At 43.2% G+C, this 25,274-nt stretch overlaps 2 protein-coding genes across 3 annotated transcripts in view; one reads left to right on the top strand and one right to left on the bottom strand.

Annotated features, from left to right (window-relative positions):
- Positions 1 to 2,085, top strand: part of Sptssb (serine palmitoyltransferase small subunit B) — a 28,987-nt gene extending 26,902 nt beyond the window's left edge. Inside the window, exon 3 of the mRNA XM_075951029.1 lies at positions 1,403 to 2,085. Within this exon, the coding sequence (XP_075807144.1) occupies positions 1,432 to 1,662 (231 nt within the window). The 5' untranslated portion in view covers positions 1,403 to 1,431 and the 3' untranslated portion in view covers positions 1,663 to 2,085. The remainder of the gene's footprint in view (positions 1 to 1,402) is intronic.
- A 1,839-nt stretch (positions 2,086 to 3,924) lies between these two features.
- Nmd3 (NMD3 ribosome export adaptor) overlaps positions 3,925 to 25,274 on the bottom strand; it is a 79,450-nt gene continuing 58,100 nt past the window's right edge. Inside the window, exon 17 of one of the 2 annotated variants that reach the window (XM_075951027.1) lies at positions 3,925 to 3,942. The gene's annotated coding sequence lies outside the window, so the exon portion shown is untranslated. Of the gene's footprint in view, positions 3,943 to 14,495; positions 14,587 to 25,274 lie in introns of those variants that run through there. The other variant, XM_075951026.1, reaches the window with a different exon arrangement.

Here is a 25,274-nt window from a genome sequence, read left to right as displayed (position 1 = left end):
TTCAGGGGCAGTTGATAATTACGTATTCATTTGTACTAAGTGTTTAAGATCCATCCTTCCAACTAGTCTACACTCATTAAGGAGACGAGGTGTGTCTGTCTAAGCCATAAAGACTTCCCCTTTCCTCCAGCACCACCTGGCTCTAGATACCTGACAAATAGACCCCAGGCTCTTCCACCCTGCCCAAGCTCGAACTCTAAGTAGTTACAGAGAAGCAACTGTGGAGGGTTTTGAGTAAGAGTTTTTAAAATTGGGTTGTCTAGCAGGACTGCCAGGCCCCAAACACTGTAGTCATCCCTTTCATTGTTTCTGTTCGTGGGAAATCTTGCCTATTGAAGTCATCACTTTGCTATGGTTTGGAGGCTTCCGTCCCTTCTAAACTCCACGTCAAACCTAATCTCCAGTGTAGCAGTCCTAAAAGGTTCAGTTAGGGGCCGATGAGTGGGTAAAAGGGCTTGCTATACAAGTCTGGTGATCTCAGGTTGATCCCCGGAATCCACCTGTAAAGCCAGATGTGATTGTGGGCATCTGTAATCTCAACACTTCTATGGCAGTATGGGCGACAGAGACAGGAGAATCTCCTGCAAGCTGGCAGGTCAGCCAGCACCACAGAAACAACAGAGGCCACCTTGAAAACAAGGTGAATTCATCAGGAATGTTCCTCACTGCATGTGATTAAGGTTCTTTTTTCTTTGGTAATAGTTCTTTGAGAATTATGCTTTTACTTTATTTTCATGTTTTCAAAGTCCGTACCATGCTGTTTCTGTTACTGCGGCTCTGTAATATAATTTGAAATCTGGGCTATTGGTACCTCCAGCCGTTTGGTGGTTGTTGTTGTTCAGGATTGTTTTGTGTATCCTAGGTCTTCTGTATTTCCATATGAAATTGATGATTACTGCTTCCAGTTTCCGGGAAGAACAGTGTTAGAGTTTTGATATGGGAAATTTTGGATCTGTAGATCGCTTTTGGTAGGACAGCAGATAACATTTCACAGTGTTAGCCCTTGCCAGTCCACGAGCAGGGGAATCTTTGTCTCATCCTCCATTTATTTTTCAGTGTCTCAAGGTCTTCGTGCCCATGTGAAATTTATTGTATACAACTATGAAGACAGAAATCTATATCAGTCCATTTGAAGGCTTCCGATGCTCCATCAGGGGACAGACTGAGTGCGTTCTCTAGCCTACCATTAAAACATTAAAGCCCAAGGAAGCCGATTATAGGATAACACTCAAGGTTTATATTAGGACTAGTGACAGGGACACCCTTTGCGTGAGAATAACCGAAATGTCAGGTTATGGGAATATTAACAGTAGATGTTTGCTGTGTGTTACCAGAAGATGGGGTGCTCTGTTTCTTATTTTATTTATTTATTTATTTCCTGTGGTATTATTTTCTCTCACAGGAAGACTCTCCACAGCTTGAGGAGGAATCATGGATTTCAAGAGCGTGAAGGAGTATTTAGCCTGGCTCTACTATCAATACCAAATCATCAGCTGCTGTGCTGTCCTGGAGCCCTGGGAACAGTCTATGTTCAATACCATCTTACTAACCATTGTCGCCATGGTAGTCTATACTGCCTATGTCTTCATCCCCATCCACATCCGCCTGGCTTGGGAATTTTTCTCCAAAATATGCGGATATCACAGTTCAATTTCTAACTGATCTCTCCGGAATCTTGCAAAACAGCATGATGGGTTCCCGTTGCTTACAACTCGTCGACCTAGGGGACTGCAGCATCTTTCACCTCTGACCTGACCAGCACCCTCTGTATGCACCCACGTCCCGCCTGGCCCATGCAGCATGGTGTATGTCCGAGGATAGGAGACGCAATGACTTCACCCCGTACCCCACATGTGCTCGGCTCAACTCTGTGGCGTTAGATTTCTGTTGGAGATCAGGACGCTTCCAAATAAAACTTTCCCGGGAAATAGGCTTGTAAGAAACCCGACAGAGTCGTATTTAAAATCCTCTCTTCATATTATTCCATACTAAGGGATGCGTTACAGAAAGTATTTCCTAGGCTACTGTCAAAAGTACCTGCTCTTGTTTACAATCTATTAAAAGATGTGAATAAAAAAACCCAAACCTTTAAAGTCTTATTTTCTGGTAAATAGCTGATATCTAAAATTATTTTTTTCTTCTTTTTAAAATTTTCATCATATTGGTTTTGCCTAAAATTCTTTTACTTCAAATGCAAAAGAATAGGCCAGAGACAGTTATTTTCTTGTAGATATGGTTCAGGCATTGTTTCAAATGCCTCTGAAATCTGACTTTATCATAGCTTTAAATGAACTATGATATTAACTAAACAAGTAGATATTGTACTAGAGAACAGCTTAAGTTTAAAAAAAATAAATATAATCAAAGCCAATTCAGATATTGTGACTTTTGACCATGCCCTGTCTTGCATGAAGCTGGAGGCGAGAGGAGAGAAAGGGTTGTTCTCCTGTGCCTTCACTGAGTGGAAGGAAAATTGCATGTCCTGGGCTACAGGAAAAAGCTAATAAATAGGCTGGAAGTAATAGTCTACCAGCAGGAAGTCGACAGCTCCAGTTAAACGCTTTGATATAGTGGCTCCATTGCACAGCAGAGCAAGATTTATTAAATTTCTCCCAAAATGTTTATCTTCGAAACAAATCTAAGATTTTAATTATAGTGCTGAAACAAACATGAAAGTCAAAGACCGAGCCTTGCAGCTTTTCTTTCCTCTCGATAAATATCAACAATAGTACTTCTGGAGGGTAAAAAAAATAACCAGGTTTTGGACAACACTGACACCTTTGTTTTTGAGGGGAAATATTCCAAGGGGAGCTAAGGAGAAAGATATTTGGCATGCAAAATCAACTTGCACGTCTAAAAATAAACAAAGCATACTTTTTGAAGAGAGACCAGATATGAATATACGCTTGTTGATTTTTTCCAAAGTAAAGTTTACTTTGATAAATAAATGCACAGTTTGGTCTCGTTTTCCCTTTCTTCACTGTATGCTATAGTGCACTCTCCAAATAACCTCTACTGACCTTACCCGGATACTGATCTCAATGGTAGAATAAAGCTATCCTTGGCCAACCAGCTGGTTACTTTCCCTATTGCCGTGATAGAACTCCAGAAGGAGCAGCTTCAAGAGGAAGGGTCTTCAGGATCACTGTTGGAGGCACAGCACATGGCGGAGGAGAAGACATAGCCACGGGAATATGAGGCAGCTGGTCACACTGCAGCCACAGTCAGAAGACAGAGAGCAATGAGCGCAGGTGCACAGTCTGTTCTCCCCTTTTAATTCAATCCAAGACCTTAGTCCGAGAAATGGTGTTGCCCATTTCAAGGTGGAGCTTTCAAATTTGGTTCAACCTTTCTAGAAACATCCTCATAGACACACCAGGCATGTTTCCATGGTGATTCGAAATCAAATTGGGTTGACAATGAAGATTAGCCCTCATCCTAATGAACTTCTCAATGCTTGACAAGCCTTTTACAGGTTGCATGACTTCAGCTGCATGCTGAAGTCGGTATCCAGGTCTCCCAGTTGCAGGAAAGGAGCCTGGAGCTTAGAAAACTCAAATGTCTTGTTTGAAGGCAGTTGGGTACCAGCGGCACAGCAAGGTGAGGACCACAAGGAAGGCCATGGGAGAATGACGTGAGCTATGGGCATTGCTGACAAGTTAGAAAGCAAACGACCATCATGTGACAAAGGCAAGAGCATGGACAGACAGCCATGTCTGGAGTCCTAGCCACTGTCTTTGCTATTGTACTTGGGGGACCTGTTCGCCCAGCTCTCTTGCCAGCTTAGAGAGAGATCTCTTTTACTTTTAGTTAACGGTTGAAGGATGAACTTGAACGCATTCCCAGTTCGCAGTGATTCAGCACCCTTCTGTAGGTGGCTTCCTGCTGAGTACTTGTAGAGTTCAGTCACAAAGATACCGCTTTGACCTTCAATGCTATCTTCTAAAAATAAGAGTTAAAGTAAACGCCAATAGAGAGAGGAGAAGTTAATAAAGGATTATTACAGAATGCCAGCCTGGGATATCACTTCAAAGCAACCATTGTCTCTGAACAATCTCAGGTAGTCAATACAGGGTACAAAAAGCATACTCATACAGATTTTTTGTTTATTTGTTTGTTTTAAAGCTACAGAATATGGAGGGGAAGAAAGCCACATCTGCCTGCCTGCTGCTGCTCTATGCTTGGCAGAGCTTTTTTTTTTTTTGAAGAGAGACCAGATATGAATATACGTTTGTTGATTTTTCCAAAGTAAAGTTTACTTTGATAAATAAATGCACAGTTTGGTCTCTACATTATTGAGCTCTATATTTTTCTCTCTTCCTTCCCTATCTCTCCCCTCCCCTTCAACCCTCTCCCTTGGTCCCCAGGCTCCCAATTTATTCAGGAGATCTTATCTTTTTCTACTTCCCATTTAGATTAGATCCATATATGTCTCTCTTAGAGTCCTCTTTGAAGTCTAGGTTCTCTGGGGTTGTGATTTGTAGGCTGGTTTTCTTTGGTTTATGTTTAAAAACCACTTATGAATGAGTATATATTATATATAGTATATATTATATTTGTCTTTCTGTGTCTGGGTTACACCACTCAATATGATGTTTTCTAGATCCATTCATTTGCCTGCAAATTTCAAGATGTCCTTTGTTTTTTGTTTGTTTGTTTGTTTGTTTTTACTTTGCCGTCAGCCCGGACTGGAAACACAGCTTGCTTTCCCTTTGCTTCCGCTATTCAGAGATTTCAATGGTATGCTTAGAATTTAAAACAAGATTCCAAGCCGGGCGGTGGTGGCGCACGCCTTTAATCCCAGCACTCGGGAGGCAGAGGCAGGCAGATCTCTGTGAGTTCGAGACCAGCCTGGTCTACAAGAGCTAGTTCCAGGACAGGCTCCAAAACCACAGAGAAACCCTGTCTCGAAAAACCACAAAAAAAAAAAAAACCCACAAGATTCCAGAGGTTTAAGATTCCAGAGGGCTAGTGTTTGTCTTTCATGGGACCAAGACCCATAAGCTGTTCTTTCCTCAGTATTGACCAAGGCTATAAATTAATACCCAAACCTGTTCTACCTACTTATATAACAACAACAACAACAACAACAACAAACCTACAATATGAAAAATGCCAAGAAACCACTTTTTTTTTTTTTTTGATTTTTCGAGACAGGGTTTCTCTGTGGTTTTGGAGCCTGTCCTGGAACTAGCTCTTGTAGACCAGGCTGGTCTCGAAAGAAACCACTTTTAATATAACATTGTTGATTAGTCTACATTACATGTAAAAAAAAATCACTAACATTTTTTTTTTACTTGCTCCTTTTCTGCCACTAACTAATTAGGGTCCTGTAACTCGTGCGCTCCCAGAGAACAAAGTCAGCTTGTTTGTGAATGCCAGGTGGTTGGTACAGGGATCAGCAGGTGCCCACTACCGAGAGCGTGATTCAGCTCCCCAAAGTCTGTACAAGAAAGCTCAGCCTGTGTATCGGGCCCCTCTGCATGAACAGCTTCCAATTATGGACCTAAGAGCAACCTCCATTCACATGACAGTTTCATTAAAAGCTAACCAGGCATTGACGCATAGATAAAAGGAGTTGAGGGGCAAAATAAATAACTGATAAAAAAATTACAACAGATGAGGTGACATGCATTCCAGAGTTCGTAAGAAAATCCTGTTATCTTTGAAAATTTAAAAAAAATCTTAGCCTACTGTATGCCAGCTGTTGAATTAGATAAGGAAAAACTAAACCAATGAGACAAAAATTGAAATTGTGAACACACACACACACAAAACGCCACAGCTCCCAGCAGAAAGGGAATAAAAGATAGCTGATCCTGCAGCCAAGTTTGAGTGACTATGGCCTGAAAAAGCACAGATTTAGGTCACCCCACTTCCTTGTCTTCCAAAGAGGAAGTGGTTTTGTAATATTAGAACAAAGAAAGTCATAAATCAAAGCAATTTGAAAACACACTGGTGAGGACATCAGAAGAGTGGGTTCAGTCAGGCAGATGAGCCTCAGACATTACCTGATCAGATTCTTAGTCCTTAAATTGGTGGAGAATATGGTTTGAACCTAATACATTGTGGGGGTTTTAATCTGTTTATCCGGATGTTAGGTCTGACTTAGAGATGGCCAAAAAATGGCTATTTGGTAGGCTGGATATCACTCAAGATACAGCAACTGGGCTCTGAAATGGCAACACTCCAACCTCTTCACAGTTGCGAATGCTGTAGCTGGCCCATTAGCCTCTGTGCACACAGCTTCTTTCCAAGAATATTTTTCTCTCATAAAATATAAAAACCATCTGAATTTATGCACAAATAAATTAGATGTTTGGCAAGAGAGCAACTAAGAAACAACCAAAATACTGAACAAGTATTGAACCAATATCACAAATTTTGATCGGAGCTGGTGAAAACCCAGCAGGGTTCTGAGGAGGAAGCAGCAGAAAGCTGGAGATGCGCAGAGCACAGGGTGAAGGTAGCCAGCGCAGCTCTTGTGACTGAGATGCAGAGCCAGGCACCCATCTGGGAGGACAGTGAGACTTAGCAGATGGCAGCGGACAGAGAAGTGGGGGCTGGGGGCTGGTGGGTCAGAGCAGGCACAGCACACAGCCTTTGCACAGAGGAGCTGGGTGGAGGCGGTGGCTGAGTCAGAACAGCGGATGGTCTGGTATGATGGTGTACAGATAAAGCTAGGAAGTTGAGGCAGTTTGCTGATGCCATGACTCCATTAAATATTACCCCCTGTGGTGGTTTGACAGAAAAGGGTCCCCAGAGGAATGGCACTATTAGGAGGTGTGGCCTTGTGGGAGAAAGTGTGTCACTGTAGGGGCGGGCTTTGAGGTCTCTTTTGCTCAAGCATCCCTCAGTGTTAGTCAGTTGACTTCCTGTTGCCTGCAAGATGTAGGACTCTCAGCTCCAGCACCACATCTGCCTGCCCACTGCCATGCTCCTCATCATGACGACAATGGACTGGACCTCTGAAAATGTAAGCCAGCCACCCCAACTAAATGTTTTCCTTATAAGTGTTGTCGTGGGGCTGGAGAGATGGCTCAGTGGTTAAGAGCATTGCGTGCTCTTCCAAAGGACCCGAGTTCGATTCCCAGCAACCACATGGTGGCTCACAACCATCTGTAATGAGGTCTGGTGTCCTCTTCTGGCCTACAGACATATATGCAAACAGAATAGTGTGTCCATAATAAATAAATAAATATTAAAAAAAAAAAAATAAGTGTTGTCGTGGTCATGGTGTCTCCTCATGGCAATTAAAACCCTGACTAATCCGTGTGTGTGTGTGTGTGTGTGTGTGTGTGTGTGTGTGTGTGTATTTATAGACACACAGACAGATCAGCAAGGCACTGTGTCACAGGCCTGTAATCCCAGCAGGGACTGTGGAGACAGCTCAGTAGTTATATATGACAAACATTCATGCAGGAAAAAGATCCATACATATAAAATAATTTTTAAAAAATTTAAAGAGGAGCCGGGCGGTGGTGGCGCATGCCTTTAATCCCAGCACTTGGGAGGCAGAGTCAGGCGGATCTCTGTGAGTTCGAGACCAGCCTGGTCTACAAGAGCTAGTTCCAGGACGGGCTCCAAAACCACAGAGAAACCCTGTCTCAAAAAACCAAAAAAAAAAAAAAAAATTTAAAGAGAAGGAAGCAGGAGGATTGAGGGTCTGAAGAAAACCGAGGATGCAAAGCAAGAATCTTATTACAAACTCAAATTGTAAATAAAATTCTGAGATTTTTGTCTTTAATTATAAAATATCCTAAGACACAAATGAAATGTAAAACTTCTAGTCAACCCAAAGGAAAGTTCTTCTTCATTCTGGGACATTACTTTCTAAACCTGGCTATGAAAAGAGGATAAGATCTTTTCTAAAGATTGAAGGAGGGGAGGAATCAGACTTTTCTTCCCTACTTTTTTAGTTTTTAAAGCTTTGTCTGGTTGGAAGAGGAAATGCCGATTTTCCAGCATGAAATGGAAACATTGTCTAGACACTTTGCTTTATCAAACTGACTAACATATCAATAGCATGATTGCTCCTGCACTTAAGGCGTTCTGACCTTAGAGCCCATGAAACAGTTCAGATCTGACGACTTGCGGTTCATCCCTGCAGACCGCAGCAAAGAAGAAAACCAACCCCGACAATTGTCCCTAGCCGCTGCACAAGTGGGCGCATGTGCACTCGAGCAAGGGAACGTAAGAGGAATATTTTTAATTATGTTCGCACTCTATGGAGAGTTTAACAGGCCGGGAGATCGAATTTCAGGGCTGGGCCTCCCTTCGACTCCTTCCTGCTTTATTGGGCAGATAGTGGAAGCCTCAGCTGTGGGTCAGCTCACAGGCAAGCAGGGCCGCCCACTCTCTAAATCTCATCATTGCTCAGAAATAACAAGAAAACAGGAAGCAGCCTCTCACCTTATTGCAATGACAGAACTTATTTCCAGAGCTTTCTTGCGAGCCTTTGTATGCAATCCAGACGTCTCCCGTTGACAACAGTCCCCCTTCTAATCCCTTTGATGGGAATTCAATATTCAAATTGCTTGTTTCAACATTACTTTCTGTGTCTTGCTAGTGAAAAGTGCTGACTGAGGTGACACTTTGACCCAGTAATCTGAAGGAGCATCAGCGTAGACTAAAAAACATAGGACCAGACATATGCTCTCCACCCACCCACCCACCACGCGTGCGCACGCGCAGGCGCGCACTCAGTCTGGAATTCCCAACCGCAGCTGAGGCAGGTAGATTTCCCAGAGCCCGTGATCCTGGTGGTTAAGGATTCAGCCGTTGGAAAGAGCTACCTGTCCCATAGTGCTCACACATCCCATGCATCCATGCTCGAACTGTTTAAACTCTGAGTAAGAGGCCTGGGGCAGGAGAGGAATGGGCGAGGTGGGGAGAGGGGCAGACAAGAGAAGAAGGTGGGGAAACGCAAGAAAGAAGAGTGCAGAAAAGAGAAAGGCACCCTTTCTTTTTCATCTGTGTCCAAAATGGGAAGGTCTAGTGAGTTTCAAAAGACAAGCATCCCAACAGATTCAGCTGAGAGTTCTAACTGGTATTTATTAGGGAATCCAGAATTGTGCGCCACCTCACTCTGTAACCCTGAATTGAAAAGAGGGAGTCAGCTTTCTGGGCAGAAAAGGACTGAAGAAAAGAAAAGCAGAACTAAGAACAGAAAGCAGCGAGACTGTCTGAAGGTAATTTTCCTTAAAGGGCAACACAGAAACGACTTCTCTGCTCGGCCAGGTCAGGCAAGCTGGACCCATTCCAATTGGTCGCTGTGAATTTTGGGTTTGGTTTTTCACTCTCACTCCTAAAGTGGCCTGTTTTAAAGTTCCTTTTGATTAATGGCACCTAGCAGAAGCGATTCCATACTGGTTTGGTTGGTCTGCAGGTATCTTTAGAGGGAGCTTGGCCCAAAACAGTAACTTCCCACAAACTTATTAAACTAAAAAGACTTCAGCTCTCTGATCCCATCTCCCCAGGAACACCCCTGACCACATGGATTTCTCCCTAACAAAAGCCATAACTGAATGTCTTACTTCCTTGTTCGTATTAATACTTCAATTCCTTTTGTTAAAATAATTCACGTTCCCAAAAAATTTCAATAAATCTAAATAAGCAGACAGCTGATGCCTCCACTCTCCAGGGGCTTCTAGTAAGTTTCCCCCCACCTCACTATCTTCAAGAGGCTCAACAACTCAGCACCCTTAGGTGCAAAAAGGGGTCTGTTTGTGGAGTATCATTTCAGATACTCTTCCAGTTTAAAAAAATCTATATTATTTTAAATTACAGTGATTCTTAACTTTTAGTTTTCTGCAGTCAGTTTCCCTAGTTGTTGGCAGGACACTGGCCTTTCCCTGAAATGCTAGAGCATCTCATGACCCTATTGTTCTGGGGATGAAGAATGGTCACAGATGGCAACAGATAAACACACAAAATTCCAGTCCTAATATAGTAGTCAGGTGCAAGAAAACAGACAGCAGCTGGGAGTGAGACACCCCCCACCCCCCACCCCCCCACCCCCGTGACTCCTGTACCCTGCACGCTCCCAGTCCTTCTAACCTCTGCTGTTTTTGTCATTGCTTAGTCTGCTCCTGCATCACCCTCCAGGGTTGTTTGCTCTCTTTCTCTGGGGCCTTAGTTCCCCCAATCAACGAGCAGGACCCTGATAGACTAGGAGTTAAAGAGGGGTCTCTGAAAAGACAGGGAATCTTGTTGCTCCCAGACTGCGTCTCTTTCTGCAGCGAGTAACTTAAGGCAGAGGCTTATAACTGCCCTAAGTGCTGAGAATATGGAATTCCTAAGTGGTATCCCTGAAGAGGCCTTTTTTTTTTTTAATCAACCCCTTCCTGTGAGAGCTGGAGGGTGGGGAAGAGTGTGGTGAAATGTTGTCTTCAGACCACCATGGCCGTTGTAGTAGTGAGCACACTGTAGCTATGGCTACCTGCTCATAATCAGGACAACAAGATCAGCCAGCATCAGCTGGATTCAGTGGGGGGTGGGCAGGGAGAGAGAGAGAGAGAGAGAGAGAGAGAGAGAGAGAGAGAGAGAGAGAGAGAAATATGAAGGTGAGAAAGGGGTGTGCCGATAGATTATATGGGCAGAATAGGGGTAGATAGGCACAAGATATGTGTGTGTGTGCATGTGTGCATGTGTTTGCATTGTTGTCAAAGTTTTAAAAAGATGCCCTTGGCTATTAAGAGCATGGCTCACAAGCATTCACCTGGGGTTTCTGTATCAATAGACTCTGTGGTTCAAGTCCTAGAGCCTCAAACAGCAAGTGCCAAGAGATGGAGAAGAGAGAACTAAAGATTAAAGCATTAACAATGTCCTGTTTCCTAAGTAGGGCTGCAGAGACAAGGGACGCGAGAGCACCCGGACAAGCCCGTGCATGGATTCCAAAGAAAACACTACAAGAGCATTCGAGGATCGGGTGCCACCACAGTGCTTTGCAAAGAAGTCAAATTCTTCTTTATTCACGTTAGGGTTTCATAATAAGAAGCTGTTTATGACTACTATGTGTTGGCTATGGCTGAACTGACCATGGAGAAACTCGCATCTCTAAAAGGTAGTAACAACGGTAAATGCCGTAGGGGAACGAAACCCTTTGTTAAGTATTTACTAGAGGTGATTTTGATGTCACAGAAGAGTAGAAAAGACTAAAAATTCTTCTTGTTGGTGTCTTCAGAGGCCACACACAGTAGCACAGGTCTAGCTGACTGGGTTAGCATCTGGCCTCCCCCCACTGCACTGAGTGGAAATGCTTACTTTCTGAACTCTACAGCTCTGCTCACAGAATGCCACAGCTGAGCTGGGAGAGACAGGACCTTTGTTAGAGCTGGTTTTGAAGAGGACATGTGTCGTATCAGATGACCTTTCTTACTCACCTGTGAACATGCTCAATGCTCTCAAGCTAAAGAAAGTGTGTTGGCTAGTTTTAACGTCAATTTGAGGCAAGCTAGAGCCATCTGAGGAGAGAGCCTCGGTTGAGAAAAGCATTTCCATAAGACTGGACTATAGGCAAGCCTTTGGGGCACTTTCTTAATTCGTGATGGATGTGAGAGGGCCCAACCCATTGTGAGTGATACTACCCCTGAGTTGGTGGTCCTGGATGCTATAAGCAGGCTAGCCAAGCCACGAGGAGCAAGCCATGAGCAGCAGCCCTCCATGGGCACTGCATCACCTCCTGCCTCCAGGCTCCTGCCCCTGCTTGAACTCCTGTACCCACACCCTCCGATGATTAAGACGATGAAGTGAAAGCGAAATCAACTCTTTCCTCCCTAAGTTGCTTTGGCCACGGTGTTTCATCAGAGCAACCGGAACCCTAACTAAAACAGGACGTAAGCTCTCTCTCAGGATGCTTTGGTTCAGAAGGATTTGAGGCAGGAGCAGGACGTAAGCAACTCCTCACCAGGATAGTAGAGTGGTTAGAGAATCTGCAAGGGACCTAAGAGATCAGGGAAAAAAAATCAAAACTCACGAAACACAATTAGTGACTAGCCAGTCGCTGCTATTTTATTGCACTCTGTTCACTACAAAGTATGGCCCCATTTTGACCTGTTCCGTTTTCTTATAAGGGTCTACTCTTTGTTTGTTTGTTTTTTAGAGGTTTTTGAAGGTGGTGGATATGAGACAGGATCTCACACTGTGTAACCTTGGTTACCACAGCACCTCTGTAACTGGGTCAGTCCTGGCCCCCCCTTAAGCTCTGAAATATAACCCCACAACCAGACTACTGTATATTTTTTATAACATATTAGTTCCTTTTCTATTGCTACGGTAAGGTATCATGACCAAGGCAATTTCTAAAGAAAGGTGTTTATTTGAGGCTTACATTTTCAGAGGGCGAGACCATAGCCATCATGGCAGGGAGCATGGCAGCAAGCAGGCATGGGGCTGAGAGCTCCCATTATCCCGAGAAACCACCCCAAGGCAGAAGGAGCTAAGTGAAAATGACTTGTGCTTCTGAAACCTCAAAGCCCATCCCCAGTGACACCTCCAACAATCCTTCCCAAACGCCCTACCAACTGGGGGCCAACTACTCCAATGTATTCAACCTAGAGTCTATGAAGGCCATTCTTATTCAAACCACCACATAACATATGACACCTTTTTTTTTTTAGATTTAAGACTTGATTAATAGGTGCTTGTGGTTTGTTGGCATTTCTGAAAATATCAAGTTGTAAATGTTTATTTCAAATTAAAAATGAAGTTCTTGAATCTCAATTTGACCAGCTATGGCACAATTTTAAAACATTTAAAGTTTTTTTTTTAACTTGTCATTATCGAAAGAGGCATCTTTGGGTAAAAATAACAAAATCATAAAAATCCCCATGCTGTATAGACAATGCAGCTAGTTCTATTGTATCTGGTCAGCAGGCAAAAGGCAAGGTCTTCTGCTTCAATCTTTGTTCATTTCTTATGACTGAAATTCTGTATTTCTTCTTGTTGGATGACCAGACCGGATGGTGGTAGAGATGGATAAGTCAGCATTTCCACAGTTCTGCCCTGCTCAGCCTTGGTAGCAGATAGATTCTCAACTGGCGGATCAGCTGCATCTGTCTCTTTGCCATCTTATGGTTTCGGGTTCTCTGAGCGTCTGCACTGGTAACTGAAGTTGGGGCAATACAGATGTGTTGAGGAGGATGCTGACATGAAAGTCTCTCTCTCTCTTTTTTTTGACTTTCCTTGGTTCTCTTCATTTCAGTCCTCCCTAGGAGGAGGATCCCCTGCTGAGCCATTGACTGTAACCCCCATATATATTGTCTCTCTGGCCGGCCTTACTCTCCTGCACCCTGGTTGTCAGCACCCTTCATCACTTGCATAGGTGGGTTAAATACTATGGTTAATGCCTTTAGGGACTCCATAGTAAGGGTCCCTTCACCTGCCGTGGGCCAGTTCTGTAGCTAGGCCTGCCTTCAGACACACTCTCTGATACCTCATTCTTTCCTCTACTCTCACTACTCTGGTAATTTACTGGCAATTGCTTGGAGGACCCCTACTGCTTGGGTAGTGCCCACGATGGCTGCAGTCTGCTGCATTATTTACTGTCTTTTACTGGAATTCCACCAGAGCCTGTAACGTCTGCTGCCTCTGCACCCTCTTCTCCTTTGACATCAAACCCCATCTTGGTCTCTCTAACCACTATACCACAAAGATACTTCCTGATGTACAAATATGTCTTCCTTACCATTGCTGTTGATGAAGCTGACTCTGTGGCATCCCTTACATTGAACCATTTTAATGTTCCCCACTTTTTCTTTGCTATGACCTTCTTGTCTCTGCAGTGGGGTGGTGCTGGGTTACTGCATCTGTGAGGCTGCCGGGGTAGCCAGCGGCCTTGCTGCTGCCTTGGAGTGGGAGCCAGGCTTGGTGACACAGGAGCTGAGGACAGCAACAGTAAGGGGCGGGGGAGGGATGGGGAGCTTCAAAGGCTGGATCTGGACCTCAGTGCTCATGGTTGTGGCACTGGTGACTAGGGCCTGCAGCAGCAACTCAGGGGGTCTCTGGGGTTTCTGGGGTGCATTCTCTGCTCTCACTACTGATTGAACCCAAGTGTGACACTGTTTAAGTTGAATATGTATAATGGTTTGGGGGCATGTGAGTATCCAGAGGGTGTGGATGTCAGAGGAGAACTTTTGGAGTCCTTCCTCTCTTTCCATCTTTATGTGGGTTTTAGGGATCACATTCAGGTTGTCAGACTTGTGCGATCAGTGCCTCTGTCCACTAAGTCATCTCACTGTCCCAATGTAAAACATATTCTTGGGAGCAGTACTGCACTAACAGTTTTAAACATGCTTCTTGTCTGTACTGGTGGCTCCTGGTATACCCTTTTCTCACTGATATAAGAGTCCCCACCTCAAACTCTTCTCTTTACTTGGGGGATGAAAAGTAAATCTCCCAAACCATGAATATTTTTTTTTAAAAATAATGTTTAAGGTGATGCTGAACACTCAGAAGTTCTGATAATGACAAGAGAAATGAATCTGAACCAAGGAGTCTGAGCAGACGGGAGAATTTAATGGGGAGGAACTTTTCCAGGGGGGCAGGTAGCAGCAGGATCACTGCACTGATAGCTATTAGGCAGACCTGGAACAAAAAGAGAAAGAGAGGAGCTGATGAGATGATGGCTCAGTGGTTAAGAGTACATAGTACTCTTGCAGAGGACGCAAGTGATGCTTTATTACCAGCTGTTCTGGCCAATGACTCAACAGAGTAAAAGCCAGGCAGGCAGGAAATCTGAACAGAGATCTAGAGAGAGAATAGGCGGAATCAGAGAGATGCCATGTAGCTGCTGAAGGAGAAGGACATGCCAAAACCTTACTCAGTAGGCCACAGCCCTGTGGTGATACAGATTAATAGGCATGGGTTAATTTAAGATACAAGAATTAGCCAGGAATATGCCTAAGCTATTGGCCAAGCAGTGTTGTAATTAGTATAGTTTCTGTGTGATTATTCGGGTCTGGAGCAGTTGGGAAACGAGAGAGCAGCCTCTGTCTATAAATGTTGTGCCAAGCCGGGCGGTGGTGGCGCACGCCTTTAATCCCAGCACTCGGGAGGCAGAGGCAGGTGGATCTCTGTGAGTTCGAGACCAGCCTGGTCTACAGAGCTAGATCCAGGACAGGCTCCAAAGCCACAGAGAAACCCTGTCTCGAAAAAAAACCAAAAAAAAAAAAAATGTTGTGCCAACATGGGGGCAAATACATCCACATAAAAATACTTTCTTTGGAAGAAAGGTGAGAAAGAGATATGATATAGAAATGAATACTTTGGGGGCTGGAAGGATGGCTCAGTGGTTAAGAGCACTGACTGCTCTTCCAGAGGACCCGGGTTCAATTCCCAGCACTCACATGGCAGCTCACAACTGTCTGAAGATCCAGTTGCAGGGGATCTGACACCTTCACACCAATGCACATAAAAAAATAAAGTTAAATAAGCCATAAAAAATAAAAAAAAGAAATTAATACTTTGCATTGGTATGGATCTTGGTCTATTGATACAAATTTAGGGTCAAGTTTGTTATATGTATTTCTGTTCTTGTTTAAGGTAATATATTTAGACAGCTCATTTAAAATGTAATGTGTAATTAAGAAATACAGATTAATAGTCATTTATAATAATCAAACTTGTAGTCATGTTAGGTTTTCTAGATATGCAGAATTATATTTCGGATGGATAGGGATTCTTCAAACCCTTCAAAGACTTACAGAATATGGCATTTAAAATGTTTGTAGAACTTATTCTTTCCATGACAGTGAGACACATCTGCTTCTGGCAGCACCAATTACTTCAGAGAGGTTGATAAGCATTAAAGAAACTCGTTATGGAATTTGCCTTCAATGTGACAAGGCTAGCCATTTGGGCAAGAAGTTGTTCTTGCATGGACTGCCTTATGGTATGCTGTATAAACTGGACATGCAGAACCCACAGAAAAGTGACTGCTAAACATTGCAAAAGATGGAGTGGTTCTTCAGGATTCCTGCTTCACAGAAGAAACTGCCAGATATTCTGCAAGATACAGTAGAAAGTGACTGACAAACTGCCAAGACAGGTGAAACAGCCTTTCATATTTCCTGCTTCATGAAAAAGTCTGCCAGATACTATGGGCCTGTAGTCTGAAGATAGATGACCCAATGTTACAGAAGAACTTTAGGTGACTGTCCAGGCAGCAAGGTATCTCTGTCAATTCTAAAGTTTTGGAAGTTGCATACAATGCACTTCCTGATTACTTAGGTAATAATATATCCTTCTGGAGTCTTTGAAGAGTTGAAGACTGATAGTTTTCCATAGTTATGATAAAAATAAATTAGATATAAAACTTTAGATTCATAAAGATAGGATAGATGATAGAATATTTTCCTTAATTTGCCAAATGTAAATGGACTAAATATTGCAACTATAATTCTTGCTTGATAACTCTTTTGTATATGTAGTTTTACTATGTTAAAGTTAAAACCTTCCTTTTTATTTAGACAGAAAATGGGAGATGATGTGAGATTTCCCTCTATATGATGTGAATATGTTTTATTATCATTGGTTAATAAAGAAGCTGTTTTGGCCAATGGCTTAGCAGAGTAAAGTCAGGCGGGAAATTTGAACAGAGATCTAGAGAGAGAGTAGGCTGAATCAGAGAGATGCCATGTAGCTGAAGGAGAAGGACATGTCAAAATCTTACCCAGAAGGCCACAGCCTCATGGCTATACAGATTAATAGAGATGGGTTAATTTAAGATATGTTAGCCAGAAATATGTCTAAGCTATTGGCCAAGCAGTGTTGCAATTAATACAGTTTCTGTGTGCTTATTCGGATTTGGAGCAGTTGGGAAACTAGAGAGCAGCCTCCTTCTACACCCAAGTTTGGTTCCCAGCATCCAGGCCAGTTTACTGGGTCTCAGACACCCCCTTCTTGACTTTATGGGCACCTACACATACCTGTCCATCTCTATCTACCTACCTACCTACCTATTTCTATCTTTATCTATTTATCTACATATAGACAGATTTATAGATCTAAATAGACAGACAGACAGACAGATAGATATAGTTATAAGTGTGTATGGAAAATGAAGCTACACTGAGATTGCTGGGGTACCACACTGTAGTAGTTTGAAAGAAAATGGTCCCCAAAAGGAGTGGCACTATTAGGAGGTGTGACCTTGTTGGAGGAAGTGTGTCACTGTGCATGTGTATGTGGAGAGGTCTCTTTTTCTCAAGCTTCCCTCAGTGTGACAGTTAGTCGACTTCCTGTCATCTGCAAGACATAGCACTCTCAGGTCCACCACCACATCTGCTTGCATACTGCCCCGCTCACCATCACGATAATGGACCCCAATTAAATGTTTCCTTTCTAAGAGTCATGGTCATGGTGTTTCCTCACAGCAATAGTCCACCCCTACTAAGACACACACACACATCATACAGTTGTAAATGTGTATGGAAGAGGAAGTTGTATGGGGATTGCTGGGTAGAAGAGGGAATGGTAATTTCCCACTGGTCATAAATATGGCACTTTGTAAGAAGCCATGGCCTTGCGTAAGATGCAGATCAGCAGGCAGTTTATCATTCGCGGTGCCACTGTGGTTCTCAAGGTATGCTAGTAAACCTGGTTTTTACAGCTGATCTGGTCTCTATGGTTGATCTAGTTCCTGTTATAAGAGTAGAAAATAAGGAAAATACATATATTGTGAGAGAAAGGGAAGACACCACTCATTTCTGAAAGAGTAGGGTGGAGGGAAAGACAGGTATCGTGTTTTTAGTAGGTAACAGGCTGCGGAATCAGGCCCAAGAGTTTATCTACTCTTTGCCTTCTGAGGTCCCTGTCACATACTCATCAAAAACTGGGGGAGAGCAGAGATGGCATATATATCAGAGATAAATATGCACTCAATATGGACAATTTTTTGAAATTTTTAGAAATATTTCACCACACCCCAATATGTACCAACAACTTGATCTTTACTTTTTTGACACTAATATTTTGCCGGAAAGCCTACTAATTGGAGATTCATTTGAGATTCTATGCTTTGTGTTTTAAAATAATGCATTTTTTTCTTTTGAAAGTGAAGAGATGGGGGAAGGAAAAACTAACACTAAGGCTGTTTGAAAGCCATAGGAAAACGACTATTTTATAAGCCATATATATATAATGTTTACTTAAAATTTTAATTGGAGTTTCCCTGCACTGGGAATGAAGCTTCCCCAGAACTGTGAGCTGCCAAATGAAAAGCCTGGTGCCAGCTGCTGTTGGTCGGGTGCTCTTGACCCTCCCCAGACACTGCAGCCCGCATTGTGGGCATCACACTCATCACACTCGTACTGGGTTATTTATGTTCTGCATAATGCTGTCTTCGACCATTGCATCGCAGGTCATTTGATAATATTAAAACATCACAGCTCATGCTTCAGGCCTGAGGCAGTAGCATACACTCAGCCTGCGCCTGCTGAGCTCCGTGGGGCTTTTCACTCGCAGTGTGAGCACATGATCATGACACAGTAATTCAGTTAAGTAGATATATGGAGCCATTAGGGCTGCGAGAATGAGGGATGCTGTGCATCTCACAGCAAGTGCTTGGGTTCCTGAACCTTTTCCACCTGCGGCCAATTAATCTCTGCTCTACCTCAAATATATAATAGGGCTGCAAACCAAATATCTACTAACCATAAATCATAAAGAAATATCTTTTAAAACAATTCTTTAGTGTAGATATAATCTTTTATTAAAGGGGAAAACAAGTTTGCATGCCAGTGAGATAGATATTATTTATTTTATACAAAGAATTAAATGCTGGTTCAGCATTTAGTGCCACAAGGCATTCAGCATCTTCAACACTTTTCAGCATTGATGGGTATCTTGATTCTGCAACTTTTAATGCCAACAGTGCCACTCTGCATAACAATGTAGCACAAAATGACAGAAGTATGTTTGGGGCCACTTCAGAAATCATTGAAAAATTCTATCCTAATCTCAAGCTAAAATTCATTTAACAGTATTTTCAATGAAACTCGCTAGCGTCTCAAAAAGCAATTTTTTGAAATTAAGCATTCTACCACAGCAGAATCCAAAAATATATCAATTTGATATTCACACACTAAAGACTGACCATAGGAAGTCATTAGAAATCTTTGTCTTCATTATTAAACTGTTATGTTTCAGTAAGAGTAGAAACTCTGTGTGTGAAGAAAGTAAAAAGCTCTGCAGTTCACGATGTGGTCGTCTCAAGTGTGAGCCCGGGTATTTCAGGCAGGGTTCTTGGTGGAGCTTTGAGGGAGCCAGCATGCACACTGCAAACTCTCCCCACTGCTGACTCAGAATGAAGGCCTCAGTGGGGTCAAAATGCACCTCGGGCTGCATACCAACAACACCTTAGGCTCATTATGAATTTGATTCTGAAATACATTTTGGCTGTTGTACGTTACTCTTGCCAAGTTTTTCATGACCCCCACATCCAGTTACATGACTCCCAATGAGGTCCTGACACGCAGTTTAGGAAGCTGTGTCATAGGCACCTTGGGGATGAATGGCTTCATCTTGCTTCCTTTCTGCTTTTATATTCTTGTAACTAGATATCTTTGACATGATACGTATGAACACATATTAGTATAGTATACTATAGTATCCATTTTAACCAAGTTGAGATGTATCAACGCAATTTGTGACAAACGCATTTTAATAGACAGGCAAGTAACATGTCTGATGGAAAAGATAAGAACCAGAGAGTGGAAAAAAAAAAAAGGAGGTTGGATGGTGGTGCCCTACACCGTTAATTCCAGCACTTGGGAGGTAGAAACAGGCAGATATCTGAGTTCGAGGCCAGCCTAGTCTACAGAGGACAAGCTCCAAAACTACAGAGAAACCCTATCTCAAAAAAACAAAAGAACAGAGAGTGAAGTGACCAACCTATCCTGGCTTGCTGTGTGTCCTGGGACACAGTCACTTCACTTCACTTCTCTGGGCTCCAGATTCTCTTCACAGCCATGGAAAAACACCTCCTGTGTCTACCCTCAGCTTGTTTCCACCCACCCAGTCAAACTACCACATCATCCTCAACTTGAATCCTCCTTCCTCCACCAGGCGATGCATCACTAAGATTTATGTGGTTCCTGCTACACACCAGGCCCTACTCTGGATTTATTTACCTCACAAGATAACACACACAAGAAATAGTTTACTATCAAGTCAAGTAGAAGTTTTCTAAGATAAATATCAGTGGCCTAGAAACAGGGCCCAGGGCCTGAGGAGCCTATGCTCTACCACAGCTACAGCTGTGGCCTGGAGCTTCTCGTTTAGGAAAGGAACACTGTTTCAGGGCAAGAGAGGGTGAGAGAGAAAGTTTCCTGTTACACGACATCAAAAGCAATGAGAACCTGAGGGAGAAGATACTGTGTCTTGGTGAGTTCTGACAAAACATCCCATTTATAGACTCTCTGACCTGTTTCAGGATGGCTACCCAATGGAGAAGCGCAGAGATCTAGGCTAGGTATGGGAACATTAGTGGAATTTGCTGACTGGCACACTCTCTGTCTGGGTTTCTAGAAAGCTCTAAAGAGGGAAGATAATTTCTCAAAGATGGGGCTTCACTGAGGATACAGGATGGAGGAGAGCCGGTCTATCGCACATTCCTTCTAAAGAGCATGATACAAAGCTATCTAGGGTGGGCTTCTTAGAGGCTCAAGTTTGGACCAGCCTTGCCAAAACTCTTAAGGATAGCTCTCTGTTTTACAGTAGAACAAACTTTTTGTTGTTGTTGTTCTTTTCTGGAGACTTACAATAGGCAGAGTAGAATTTTTTTTTTAGAAGTCTTTTTTTTTTAAAGATTTATTTATTAAGCATACAATGTACTGCTGGCAAGGAAGGCACCAGATCTCATTACAGATGGTTGTGAGCCACCATGTGGTTGCTGGGAATTGAACTGGGGACCTCTGGAAGAGCAACCAGTGCTCTTACCCTCTGAGCCATCTCTCCAGCCCCGGCAGAGTAGAATTTAGAGGTGACATTTGAGGCTTGAGTTATTTGAGAGACAAAAGCTGGACCATTATCACTTTGGAGAGAAGCAAGGGTACTGATGGCTTTCCTTTGGAAAGGTCCCAGCAACACTGAAAAGGTCAAGAGTGGCCAGGTAGCTCCATTGTTTGTGGCCTTATGAGTGAGATCCATCTGCGGGTACAAGGAATAGTGAGGGCCGAGATGCCCTTGAGGGGTACCAGGACTAGACTGAGAAGCAACAGTCTGTAGTGAGCCTGTGTTCACTCCCAGGTTTGGAAAGTGGGTCTAAGAATGAGCAAGTGACTTGCACAGAGGCTCAGTCTAACGGAAGGAACTTTGTAGTCTACTGACTGAGAAGGATTATTCAATCATCGGTGTGAGCACCTCACATTTTCTGGGGATCACACCTCCCAACAGGAAAAGGGGCCTCATACACACAAGGGAAAGACTGGTTTGGAAGGTTGGCATCAATCTGACAGGGCCTGGATAGCCAAAGGAATAATTTAGTGTAATCCTGTCTGACAGAGGAAAACTCTTTCCCTGATTTGGGCTTGAGATTAAAAACATGTACAAAGCACAGTATCTGAGGCTTGGCAGCAGCGGCCACTCCTCCCTGCTCCCAATCCTGAGCAGGAACAGTGCTCTCAGATCTTTGTATTTGGAAAGGCTAGAACCCGGAGTTTTGTCTGGTGGGTGTGGATGTCTGGTGGGTATGGATGTCTGGTGGGTATGGATGTCTGGTGGGTATGGATATCTGGTGAATATGGCTATTTGGTGGGTATGGATGTCTGGTGGGTGTGGATGTCTGGTGGGTATGGATGTCTGGAGGGTATGGATGTCTGGTGGGTATGGATGTCTGGTGGGTATGGATGTCTGGTGGGTATGGATATCTGGTGAATATGGCTATTTGGTGGGTATGGATATCTGGTGGGTATGGATGTCTGGTGGGTGTGGATGTCTGGTGGGTATGGATGTCTGGAGGGTATGGATGTCTGGTGGGTATGGATGTCTGGTGGGTGTGGATGTCTGGTGGGTGTGGATGTCTGGTGGGTATGGATGTCTGGAGGGTATGGATGTCTGGAGGGTATGGATGTCTGGAGGGTATGGATGTCTGGTGGGTGTGGATGTCTGGTGGGTGTGGATATTTGGTGAATATGGCTATTTGGTGGGTATGGATGTCTGGTGAATATGGTTGTCTGCTGGGTATAGATGTGGATGAGGGGGCTGATGTCGTGAAGACCCTGAAAGCACTGAGAAATTATTTTAAGTATTTTAATAAATAAATTTTAACTATTTATTTTAATAAATAATTTAAGCATGTCTAATATTTTTAAAGAAATAGAAGACATGTTCTTAATCTGTATAACCACCTAAAATTGACAAAAAACACTAATTCTTTTTAAATTTATTTTTATATATATATTAATTTTATGTGCATTTGTGTTTTGTCTGCATGTGTGTCTATGTGAGGGTGTCAGGTCATGGAGTTACAGACAGTTGTGAACTACCATGTGGGTGCTGGATTTTGAACCCGGGTCCTCCAGAAGAACAGTCAGGGCTCTTAACCTCTGAGCCATCTCTCCAGTCCCAGCAGTTGTTAATTCTGGGGTCTGCATTTTTGCAGTGTTGCTAGTAATTCATTGAAATGTTTGAAGGAATGGGATTTAGTGTCCACATGTTAATGAGCCTAACTAAATCTGCTTGAGCTATTTACTATCCAAGTGACAGACAGCTCTCTGGGTGTGCTACTGGGTTTAAGTGTTTTATTTTAGCCAACCGTGATACTAAATATAACGATTTGCAGCGATAGGATTGAAAAGCATTTTCATGGACTAAATCTGCGTGTCTTAATTTGTTGTATGAACCGAGAAATTTAGAAATGGAAGCGCGATATTGCCAGTATGTGATAATAAACTCTAACTCAAACAGGGGAAGAAGAAAAGATTGGGGCAGGCTTCAGACAGCAAGTAGGCAGCAAAGTCACCTGGAGGGCAAATTAATTCATCTTGTACTATTCAAACAAAAGTTTAGCAGTGGCTGGGAACAGGAAATGACTGAGAGTCATGAGTCATTATACTATATGGTAATTCAGACATAATGATATAATAGTACCATCAGGAAAAATGTGGATGTATGGCGTGTATCAACCTATGCACTCACCATCCTGTAAAAATTCATTACTAGAATATTACTATAATTATAAAGGTATATGGAAACAAGGTGGGGTTTTTATTGTTTTGGGGGCTTGGGGGTTTTTCAGTATGATTTAGTCATATGATGTCATATTACATTAGTTGACCTTATGCAAAAAAGCATATACAAAAAAGCATATTATTAAAGAAAAATAATACTCTTTAAAAGAGTATTATTTAAAAGAGGGTCTGATGTGCTCCAACTTAAAAATACAATGTTTTCTTATCACTAAATGAAACGTTCCATAATTTACTTCACTAACACTTAACTGTATTTCATTAGGACCAACAGTTTAAGCTTTTATTCTGATACTTTACGGCCCATAACTTACTTTGGCTTTAGGGTTGTATTCCATTGAAGGAACAGGGAAGTAGTATACATGTTTGCAGGTGCTCAAACCAGTGTATCATAAAATGATGCAAACTTTTACAAAAGTAGTGGTTCAGAGTGAAAGAAAAAGTACAAGGAAAAGGAAGTTAAAGAAAAATCATAAACTAAATGACCCTACTGTCAATGAATGCCCAGCAGAAACAGACCCCATGAATCATGTGACTTCTGAGAGCCTTGGTTTTACTCCTCTGTAAGGAGATGGAGCTGTGGGCATCTCTACATTCTTTTTTTTTTTTTTTTTTTTTTGGTTTTTCGAGACAGGGTTTCTCTGTGGCTTTGGAGCCTGTCCTGGAACTAGCTCTTGTAGACCAGGCTGGCCTCGAACTCACAGAGATCCGCCAGCCTCTGCCTCCCGAGTGCTGGGATTAAAGGCGTGCACCACCTAAGTCAGCAGATGCAGAGAGGAGCACAGGCTGGAAGGCTCATGCCACTGCAGAGTGCCGAGTCCTCCACTCAAGTTAGACTGCCAGATGATTCCACAGCCCAGCCCTGAGGAAGTGTTGGGAGACAAAGGAAGAAAGGACTGACTGGGACTTACACTCCATAACATGACTCTTTATGCAAATAAAATCGCCTAATATAGTAAAATATGAAGGAGTTTGTGTAAATAAAAAGATCGTGGAGGTGGGGCTGTGTGTGTGACTCAGTTGTAGAGCAGTCTTCTAGGGCTTGGAAGGTCCTGGGTTCTAATCCCCAGGGCTACAAAAGGAAAGAGAGGGGGGGAGGGAGGGAGGGAGGGAGGGAGGGAGGAAGGAAGGAAGGAAGGAAGGAAGGAAGGAAGGAAGGAAGGAAGGAAGGAAGGAAGGAAGGAAGGAAGGAAGGAAAATCAGTAGATTGCTCAAGTGTTGAATATGACATTTTGGCTTCTGGAAACTTGAGACTAGACTCTCATTCCAGGGCTTCTTAGGAGCTATGGAACCATGGAAACATCACATTCTCACACAACAGGTTTTCAAACAAAAGACAGTCATGATATTAGCTGGTGCAGAAACCTACTGTTTCTGTTTCTATTTTGGTTTTGTTTTATTTTTTGAAAAAAGACCTTGCTATGCAGCCTTGATCTCTGAAGTCCTGGGATTGCAACTGTTCACTGCCATGTGACTCTTCATAACATAAACTGTTTTGTCCCTTAGGTCCAAGCCTCCTCTACATCTCTGCCTTGGGAATGGGGCATTAATGACCTGTATCAATGGCTCCTAGGTCTCCTGGATTTGAGATTGCTCTTACCCGAGTCAGTGAGATGGCAGGAAGGAGAAGTGGGGTGGGGTAACAGAGATGTTGGTACGCATTTTCATAGCTCCCTCCTCACCAGCAAGCCATCGCTCGGATGATCCTGGTATAAAAATCATAGCCTGGGTCCTGGTCCAGTCCGGGCTCCGAAAGCCCTTCCTCCCATTGCCCTTTCAGACGCAGGGTCTCCAGAGTTAGTTAGTTTGTAGGTTCTACAGTGCCACTAATTTTTCCTCCCTCGGGAATATTCCTTTCCTAAACTCTTTTGACTCCCCCAAGTGGTGCTCTCATCTGTGTTTCTCCCACACACCTTCACCCCTCCACTGCTCCCCCTAACCGGCGCCCGCTGCTCACTAGCACCAAGCCAGTGAAGACCAGCTCTACAGGGATAACCCAATGCAGGAAACTCCAGCAGAGTTCAACAGACCCACCTCCCGGTTTGTGTCCTTTGAGGGACATAGGAAAAAAGGCTTTCTTCTGCT

Source organism: Microtus pennsylvanicus, chromosome 16 (genome assembly GCF_037038515.1).
Source record: "Microtus pennsylvanicus isolate mMicPen1 chromosome 16, mMicPen1.hap1, whole genome shotgun sequence".
NCBI classification, from domain to species: domain Eukaryota; kingdom Metazoa; phylum Chordata; class Mammalia; order Rodentia; family Cricetidae; genus Microtus; species Microtus pennsylvanicus.
The sequence above is the reverse complement of the archived record's forward strand: the minus strand, read 5'-3'. Positions and strand labels throughout refer to the sequence as shown.